The sequence below is a fragment of the Echinops telfairi genome, unplaced genomic scaffold (assembly GCF_000313985.2).
Source record: "Echinops telfairi isolate 266 unplaced genomic scaffold, ASM31398v2 ScPeMD7_655;HRSCAF=1070, whole genome shotgun sequence".
Lineage (NCBI taxonomy): Eukaryota > Metazoa > Chordata > Mammalia > Afrosoricida > Tenrecidae > Echinops > Echinops telfairi.
Window position 1 is genome coordinate 9,321,763 of NW_022104553.1, and position 9,687 is coordinate 9,331,449.

General features: G+C 49.7%; 1 protein-coding gene across 6 annotated transcripts in view; it reads left to right on the plus strand.

Annotated features, from left to right (window-relative positions):
• The window catches only part of ATAT1 (alpha tubulin acetyltransferase 1), a 17,496-nt gene that overhangs the window by 4,471 nt on the left and 3,338 nt on the right, over window positions 1–9,687 (plus strand). For 4 of the 6 annotated variants that reach the window (XM_045292604.1, XM_004711668.2, XM_045292605.1 and 1 more), the window contains exons 7-10: window positions 7,113–7,158; window positions 7,274–7,342; window positions 8,963–9,034; window positions 9,195–9,438. In XM_045292604.1, coding sequence (XP_045148539.1) covers window positions 7,113–7,158; window positions 7,274–7,342; window positions 8,963–9,034; window positions 9,195–9,438 — 431 coding nt within the window. Of the gene's footprint in view, window positions 1–7,112; window positions 7,159–7,273; window positions 7,343–8,962; window positions 9,035–9,194; window positions 9,443–9,687 lie in introns of those variants that run through there. The other 2 variants (XM_004711670.2, XM_045292606.1) reach the window with 2 other exon arrangements.

Below are 9,687 nucleotides of genomic sequence, written 5' to 3' on the forward strand. Positions count from 1 at the left end.
AACTGTTGGTCCAGTTGTGTTCTCCTCCCGATTGTGCATCCAAAGCCCTGTCTTTCTACTAGTGGTTTTGAACTGCTGACCTTGTGGTTAACCACCCAGTGCATAACCACTACAGCAGGAAATACTTGGATTCTACTTAGAATAAGTTAAGCTGCAGATGTCTGTGATACACTCAGATTGAGTAGACAGTTGCGTACTTGCCTGGGGTTCAGAGAAGACGTGTGCAGGCTGGAGAGTTTGTGGATGGTAGGTGTGTTTAAAGTAAAGAGACAGAGTGAGATCACCAAGGAAAGAGGAGAGAGAGAAGCGAGTGGATTTGGGAGATGAAGAAGTTTGGAATTGGAGACAGCAAAAAAAGGCAATTATTTTAAATGAAATCCATCACCTGTTGGTGCTGGGGACTGAGTACTAAGCTGCTGGCCTCCGGGCCAATGGTCAAAGCCTCGCACTGCTACGAAGGAGAAAGATTAGGCTGGCTGCTCCCGGGGACAGGCAGGTCCCAGGAACCCCAAGGAGCTCTCTGTCCAGTTTGACGAGTCATACGCACCGCGATGGCGGCGCATTCAGAGGAAGAGAGCAAGAGTTTGAAGTGGAAATGGATCAAAAGAGGGTGGCCGCTTTCCCCAGGGACGTCCTAACAGCGTTCAGGAGAGAGAGAAACAGGGAGACGCAGAGCAAGTGGGAGAATTGCTGAAGTACTTGTAAGTGGGTAGGCATTGCATTCGGTTGGCAGGTTCGCTATGGAGCGGGGCACGCACAACTCAGCTGGCTCGATGGGTGGAAGTACAGAGGTGGTATCAGGACAGGGTGGTGAGTGACACCTGGGGGGGGGGAGGGGCGACGGGAAAGAAAGGTTTGACTTAGCTTTAAACTTGAAGATGAGGGTTGTCAGGTGGGGCAAGGTGGAGTTAGCATGAGCAAAGGCAGGGGGCTACTAAATCAGCCAGTACTTCCGGGACACGGCACACATGCTTCTTGTGGCTGAGGGTGGGTTAACAGACAGAAAGCAGAGTTCAGGGCAGGAACTCGGCCGGCTCCGCTCCGAATGTCCCAGGCCTTTCACTCCATTGAGACGGAGTGGAGTGCAGGGTTAGCCATCAGGCGTGTTACTCAGTTATAACGAAAGACCCGAGCAGTACCGACTACAGAGAGTAGCTGATGTTTCGTGCGCACTCTTGGGAAAGGAGTGAATTCATCATTGGTCCCATTTAGCCCCAGAATGAGCACGTGCACGTGGCTGCTGTTTGGAATACTTTTGAGACGTTACCCAGCAAAACACGCACCAGCGCACTGTTTGCACACATGCAACCAAGTGACGGTGACCCCACCATCAGGTGCGCCACTACTCTCACCTCCTGGTCTGAGTCGTGCCTCTCGCACAAGCGGAAAGTCATTGCTCTCCAAAGTTCCTGACTTTGAAGGTGATATTGTCAACTCGATCCCAGACCGATAGTTTGGAAGGGTGCACAGAACTCCAGGGCAACTGCGTGATTTGTCCCAGAGCGTGTTAGCTGAAATGCTGGCCCAAAGGGAGGGTGCCCATACGGACGCAGCCCAAGCCATCCTGGCTTATTCCTGGCCTGGTTCTTCTTTGACATGACCTCAGATTTCTGGAGGCTTCCAAGGAGGGTGGAGACCACCTCCAGGCCACGTTTGGTGGTGGTGTCCTTAGCCCGTGAGCCCCCCGGCCCTTGCCTGTGTGGATGTGTTTGTAAAGTGCCCTTGGCGCTACAGAGGCTGTGTCTGGTCTGCACTGCGTCTGCGGACTGACGGTTATTCACAGATAAGTATTTCCATGGGGAGCAAAGAAAGTAACTGCTGTTTTGCCAGCGCTACGCAGTTTCCCGAGCTGCAAGCGAGATCTGTAGGGATCATTTCAGGTGATGGGTGCACATCTCTTTGAGATGGGTGCTATTATTTAATAAATCATTTCATCGGTGGCGCTTACAACAGTCCGCACATCCGTTGTATCAAACACTTTTGTTGCCATCATCATTTTCAAAACATTTTCTTTTTATTTGAGCCCCTGGTATCAGATTCTCCTTTCCCCCCGCCCTCCCCCACCCTCATGAATCCTTGATGAATTATAAATTATTATTAGTTTTATATCTCACAACATCCGCTGTCTCCCTTCACCCACGTTTCTATTGTTCGTCTCCTGGGGGGGCGGACAGTTATATGCTGATCATTGGAATCGGTTGGTGCTATTATTTATAACTCCATTTTGCATTTTTACAAATTGGTTGCTTGGCAAAGTCCACCTAAGTTGTACAGTTGAGGTTTGATCCCCGAGCCTACTCTAATGACTACACCGTATTGTTAGCATAAACACTGCGCACCGAATGAGAAATCAGGGACTTCAAGCCCGGCTTTGCCTCATGAAGCTCGTTAGTTTCGAGCAAGCCGGATCGCTGAACCCTGTTCGTTCATCTTTAAAATCCTGACCGCAGGCACAGGTGGGGAGGGCAAGTCGAAGGTGAGCGTGCCATGAGACCACTCAACAGCGGCCGGCCGTCCTCAGAGCGGCGCCCGGTCCTCCTGGTGTGGTGTGGGTTCCCTCATTGGAACCCTGGCGCATCCTTGTTTTCCTTGTTGTTTGGTAAACAGTCTACTCTTTGGTCTGGCTTTGTTTTGGCAGTTCGGATCGCCTCATCTTGCTGGGTGCTTTGTGCACTCTCTCCTTTGGGCTCCTGGGCGAACCTGGAAGCAAAGTCTGGGTGCGTGGGTTTGGTTTGTGAAATGCAATTCAAAGAACGCAGACGCAGCATTTTATTGTAAAGCACAGAACTCATTGTTTGGGCTTTTTCTCTCTCGCACCTTCACAACGTTACGCAGCTACCGTCACTCATTCCAGAACGTTTTCATCCCCCTAGCAGAAAGCCCATGGTCACTAAGCACCCATCCCTAATTCTCTCTCCTTCCCCTCAGTCCCTGACAGCCACTGATCTCTGCCGATGGACTTGCCAGTGCTATATAAGTGGAGTCATATAAGTGTGACCTTGGCTGTTGTACTTCTTTCTCGTGCGTGATATTCTCAAGGCCCATCCCTGTAGCGTGTGTTCCATGTGTGGATAAAACTGTACTCTATGAATAGGGGAGCTCTGGTGGTGTAGTGGTTAACCCAGTGGGCTGCCGTCTGCCTGGTCAGCAGTTCGAAACCACCATCACCTCCGCGGGAGAGACTGGGCTTTGTACTGCTGTCAACAGCTACAGTCTCAGAAACCCACCGCAGGTGGATAGTGAGTCAGCAGGGATGCGTTGGCATATAGGAGCACATTTCGTTTATCCATTGGTCAGTGGGTGGATGGTTTGTCATTTCCATTTGGGGGCCATTAGGAGCAATGGCACCATGAACACCTGTGTGCAGGTGTTTACTGACGCGTAAGTTTTCAGTTCTTTTGACTGTACACTGAGAAGTAGAATCCTGTGTGCAGCTGGCCTGGCTGCGGGACTGCCAACTTGTTTTCCACAGCCATTGCCCCGTTTTATATTACTGCCCGCAGTGCATGCGTTCCCCCTTTCTCCCAGCCTCAGCAAGTTATTTCCCATTTTCTTCCCATAATGGCTGTCTTAGGTTCATTATTGTGGATTTTTAGTTCTTATATTACCTAATGATACAGAATGTTTTTCATGGGCTTACTGGTCATTTGCACATCTTCTAGGTATTCCAGTTCTTTGCCACTTTTAAATTGTAATGCGTAACTTTTTGTTATAAGCGATTTTTATCTGAGATATCGAGTCCTTATTAGATGTGTGATTTACAAATTTTTTTCCCATTCTGTGTGAGTGAGTCCTCTTTTTGTCTTTATTGATAATGCCCTTTGAAGTAGAATATTTTTTGTATAAGAGCAATTGAACATTGAGAAAACATCCGAGCCCAGTCCAAATCAAGTCCATAAGTCTGATATTAGCCCATATGTCTGATACCAGTCTATAAAATCCTCTTCAGACTCACGAAACACATGCCATGACACCGAATGCAGAAAGATCACAGGCCAGTGAGTACAAAGTCTTTGGATCCAGTGGCGGTGTAAACATCTCAGTGCTGGCAGGGGTCTCTGCATGGCTTCTCTAGCACCCAGGGCTGCATCAGGGTGGGTCCATGTGTCTTGTCAGCTGCTGTGTCTCCCAGGGAGTGGCAGAGAGAGAAGTGTCTCCCGCCTCCAAGGAGGAGGTACCAGATTTCCCAGAATTCTCAGGAGAAGGCCATGTTCACACAGAAGCCTCATTGGCTATGATCTGATTGACAGACTAGACTCCACCCCTTCACTCATAATCCTCTCAAACTGACGATTATATAACTACCACAGACCACCCCTTGTCAATTTGACACTTTCATATAACTGTAATCATATGTAATTTCAAACAAACAATAGTAAAATCATATCTATACCTAACAGGATAAAACTAAAATGCATACAATTCAACATGTGCTATCCTCATTTAAACATGACATTTTATAAGTGAACCAAACAAAAATATCCTATGTATGCCTAACAATTGCAGTTACGTAACACCAACACCTTGATCCTATATCCTATGAATATGTTCCCCCACCTATGAAAGTTTGTAAGCCAACCACTTCATGCCTTTATCCCCCTAATTTGGGGTATCCAATTGGTATATTGCTCACTTATATCAACCCAGCGCTGTGAGGAGACAACCATCTTTTTCAACGTGAAGAAGCTTCATTCCAGTTGGAACCGTGTGAAATCCACATCCATAGCAGAGTCAAATCAGGACAGGCCATCCATAAAATCTGCAGCAACATGCACCAGTTCACAGGCTCAAAAATCTTTTCACCTGGTCGGGTTCTGGTCAACTCAATGTGGGCTGCCTCACTTAGTCTCACCAGGTGTCCATTGGTTGGCTTGCCTTAGACCATGCCCCCATCACAGATTCTCAACAACTCTAGCCCCTTGGGCTAGGTCATCAACTTCAGACCAGTCAGCCTGCTCTCGTCCTCTAGTTCCTATGAACCAAGTCCATGGGTGTCAGTGGCCAGACCCAACCCATCTCTTTATTGCTGCACTTCTCCCACTTCCACTCAACAAGTGGATCCAGGTGTTCACCTAGTAAGCATTTCAGCCTACCCACAGGTTTCCTTTCATGGTCAGTCCTAGAGAGGAGTTTTCTTCATGGTTCCAGATTTTTTTCAGCTAAGTAGAACATTTTTTATAAAGTCTAATTTATTGGTTTTGGGGTTTTTGTATATGATGTGAGGTAGAGGGTCAAACTTAATTCTTCTGCATGTGGATATCCAGTTGACCCATTTACTGAAAAGACTTTTTTCCTTACTGAATGGCCTTGGCACCTTTGTTGACAATCAGTTGACAGGAAACACAGGGAATCCAGGACAGATAACCCCCTCAGGATCAATAATGAGATCAGCGATACCAGGAAGGTGGGGGAGAAATGGGGAACCAATCACAATGATGTACATATAACCCCCTCCCTGGGGGATGGACAACAGAAGAGTGAGTGAACGGAGACATCAGACAGTGTAAAACATGAAAAAATAATCATTATCAAGTTCATGAGGGAGAGGAAACGGGGAGGAAGGGGAAGAAATGAGGAGCTGATACCAAGGGCTCAAGTAGAAAGCAAATGTTTTGAGAATGATGATGGCAACAAATGTGCTTGACACAATGGATGGATGGATTGTGGTAAGAGTTGCACAACCCCCAATACAATGATTTAAAAAATAATCCATTGACAACAGATGTGAGGGTTTACTTCTAGGCTGTCAGTTCTGTTCATCTGTAGGTCTACCCTTCAGCCAGTACCACCTGACTGGTGACTACAGCTTTGGGTAAGTTTGGAAACTGGGAAATGAACTTCTTTTTGTAGATGATTAGGGTTCCTTTCAATTACATATGAACTTCAGGATCAGCTTGTCAGGGTCTGGGCTTATATGTATGGAGGGAAATATGTAGTTAATACATGTTTAGTATTTCAAGAATCTCCACATGTGCAATTCAGGGGCATGACTTATGTCAAGAGTGGAGACCCTTTTCTGCCATGTGGGTATTTAGGATATCATTCACAGGCCATACAGCATCACCGCCTTGAAAATGAGCCTGCCTTCTGTGGCCACACATTTCATTAACTCAGCCCTGGCGTGGTGGCTGGGACGGCTTCTCTTTCATGAGCTGTGTGATGTCAGCTGGTCTTGATTTTGATTCTGTGGGCCTTGGACAGCCTACCGTCCGGATGTTCCCCGCCGCAGAATGATGTTCATCATATTAGGTAGTTCGAGGTTTGAGTTTTTGATAGTTGGCGACCGAAGACGGGAAAATTGTCTTCTGTGCTTTGCGTTATTTTGTTTTTAGCACAGGGCTTGTATCCAAATACAGTGAACCCTCGTTTATCGCGGTTAATCGGTTCTAGACCCTACCATGATAAATGAAATTCCGCGAAGTAGGATTCCTTATTTGTAAATCAAATATTTCCGTAGTTAGAGCATAGAGGACATGAAAAAACACCCTTTAGTCACCATTACACTCGTATTACCGAATTTATTAAACGAAAAAGGGAAAATACAGTAAAACATTTTGGACGTTACAATTATCATTTATTATTTATTATATTATTTATGGCATCTAGTTTACAGTATTACATATTTCACATACAGTATTATTATACATAGTTCTTACAAATACTGTAATCAATGGCGTGCAACCTCCACGATTTTCTTGCCATCTTTGATCATATCCAAAAGTTTTACCTTTTCCTGGATGGTGAGCATCTTCCTCTGGCGCTTATTTTTATTGTCAGAAGGCTTAGAAGAAGCAGCTCGTTTAGGAGCCATCATAGGGCTTAGATAAAATTTCTTAAAAATCGCAAAAAAAAAAAAAAATCGCAAACAATTACAGTACACTGTACAAAAGCAAAAATGCATCTGATACGTAGCTCCGATACGTAGCGATGCAGACAGAAGCGTGTACAGTATGAGCCAATCAGTGGCAGTAATGACAGAGCATGCGCTGTTACGCAAAAACCGCGATAGAGTGAAGCCGCGGAAGTCGAAGCGCGAAGTGGCGAGGGTTCACTGTTTCTGCTGCGTGGCTAAATGAATAACCTTTTCTGTTGTCACCGGTGTCCTCTTCTAGGTGAACAACTTTGTGATCTTTGAAGGCTTCTTTGCGCATCAGCATCGTAAGTTGTCTCTCTCGTTGGTCAAGTCGTTGGGGTGAGGGGTAGGAAGGACAAAGGTGACCTCTTGGTCACACTGACCCCTCACTGAGGGGCCCCACCACTTCCTTCCTCACAGGGCCCCCTGCTCACTCCCTGAGGGCAGCTCGACAAGCTCGTGCTGCTGCGCTGGATCCCACGCCCGCTGGTAAAGCTGCACTGAACGGGGGCGTCAATAGCAGTGCAGCGGTGGCTGGTTGCTCTGGAGGCATGGGGGTGAGGGGGTGCAGCGCTCTCTGGGCAGCACGTCGGAGACTTGTAAAGCAACCCAGCCTCCAGCATCCTGACCTCATTATCTTTGCCCTCCTGGCAGCTCAGCGCCTTTTAGACTTGGCCAGATTTTTGACTAAGCAAGTTCCAGGGATTCTCTTTGGTAACTGCTTCTCTGTGGAGCTTCCCGCTGCTTCAGGCCCATCCACAGTCCAGAGTCAGCGCTTGTCAACTCTGTAGGGTACCCCGAGCCCCTAGGGGACGGGCAAGTGCGGACAGCTTTTCTGTTTGCAGACATCGAACAGGCGACGGGCCTAGTAGCCTGAAGGGGCCAGAGTTTAGGCATGCATTTTGGAAGACAATTCATCAAGATTTTAGAACATTTCTAATCAAATCATAACCTCGACGGGGGCACCAACAGTACAAGTTGCCCACATGCTTCCCAGGTTCCCCTCTGACTCAGACACACGGATTCACTCCCTGCCCAGCTGAGCCCTCCTCCTCCCTGCCCTCACTGCAGCCCACAGGTGGACATCCCACAGCCCTCTGCTGGCTGGGGAGCGCATGCTCGCTCAGAGGTGCCCCTTTCCTGAGAGCTGCCTCCCTCTGTGGCTCAGCTCTCCCCTTTCCTCATGACCAGAACAGGGACTGACCACCACGCACAGGTACCTGTTTGCAGTTGCCGGCATTATTGAATGTCATTATTCAATGTGCTGAGAGCCGCTGTCTCGCCCAGCTTGCTCTGGTTTCTTGGGCTTCTCCCTTCTGGCTCTTGCTCGGAGTGCTAACAAGGGTGGTGCAGATGCCAGCACCGACCTCGAGCCCCCATGGGGAGGGTCATGGTGACAGAGCTGAAGTGAATTAGCTGTGAGGCCACTCCATGCCACAGAGGAAGCAACGCCTCTTGAGAGGGCAGGGTGGGAGCAGGTGAGAAGCGGAGGCTGCTTCGTGCAGTACATTGCCTCCCCGTTTATTCTGTTAATGCCTTTCAGGCGTCCATAGTCGGCCTTGTCTTTGTAAACACTGAATTGGAAGCTGTTCCCATCTCTGCACAGCAAGGAGAGGTTCTGCCACACCCCTCTGGCCGCCCCCAACCTGTGCAAAGCAATCCCTGATTAACCAAGGGCTTTGTCCGTCTTATCTAGAGGGACCCAGGGTCCTGGTGGGCCCAGCTGGCACCATTGCACAGCCTCAGAATCCCAGGGGGGCCTGGCAGCACCCACAGACAGTAAGAGCACACTTTCTTTCGGCTGCCCTTCTCCTGCATCTCCCAGGTTCCCCGGTCTCCCCTTTGATCTTTCTCCCTCAACTTTCTGGCCTCCTCCCTCCGGCTCTCCTCAAAAGTACTCCAGCACCCCATCCTCTTTACAATCCCTTTTGGTGGGCTGACACCACCACCGAGCTGATTCTGCGATGGCACCAAACGCATCTCCTTCCCCAGGAGCAGCTGGGTATCGGGGAGCAGGGACTTGGGGTTGGGGCGGGGGTCATGGCAGGAAGGAGGGGTTCAGGCCATGTCCCCCGGTGCTCACGGTCCCTGCATTCCCTCTGCCGCCAGCCCCAGCAAGGAAGCTGCCGCCCAAGAGAGCAGAGGGTGACATTAAACCATATTCCTCGAGTGACCGAGAATGTAAGCCAGGGGCTGGGGCTGGGACTGCTTGGGGGCCCCCAGGGAGGATCTGTGCCCCATAAAGGCTCTGCTTTCTCTTTGTCCTAATTTCATGTTCATGACATTTATCTCTGTCTTCCCTCGTTTTTTCGTCTGGCTCTTCACCACCACCACCACCCAGTTCTGAAGGTAGCCGTGGAGCCTCCGTGGCCCCTAAACAGGGCCCCACGCCGCACCACGCCTCCAGCCCACCCACCTCCCCGCTCCAGCAGCCTGGGAAACTCACCAGAACGGGGCCCCCTCCGTCCTTTCGTGCCAGAGCAGGAGCTGCTGCGGTCCCTGCGCCTCTGCCCCCCACATCCCACCGCCCGCCTTCTGCTCGCCACTGACTCGGGGGGCAGCCCAGCCCAGCGCCGCCGCACCAGGTAACAGGAGGGCTCCAAGGGGAGGCTCCAAGGGGGGCTGAGACGTGGCAAAGACCATCTGAGTCGGTCAGAGGCTCGAAGCAACAGGGGAGATGTGCGAGGGGAGGCCAGAAACCTTCAAGAAACGTGTCGGTGGAAATCGATCCCAGGGAAGGAGCAGGATGGGGCTCTTCCGTGGACCCCGAGGGTTCTCTTTCTAAAGGGAGAGGCCTGGGGTCAGAAACACCCAGAGACCCATGGGGCGGGGGC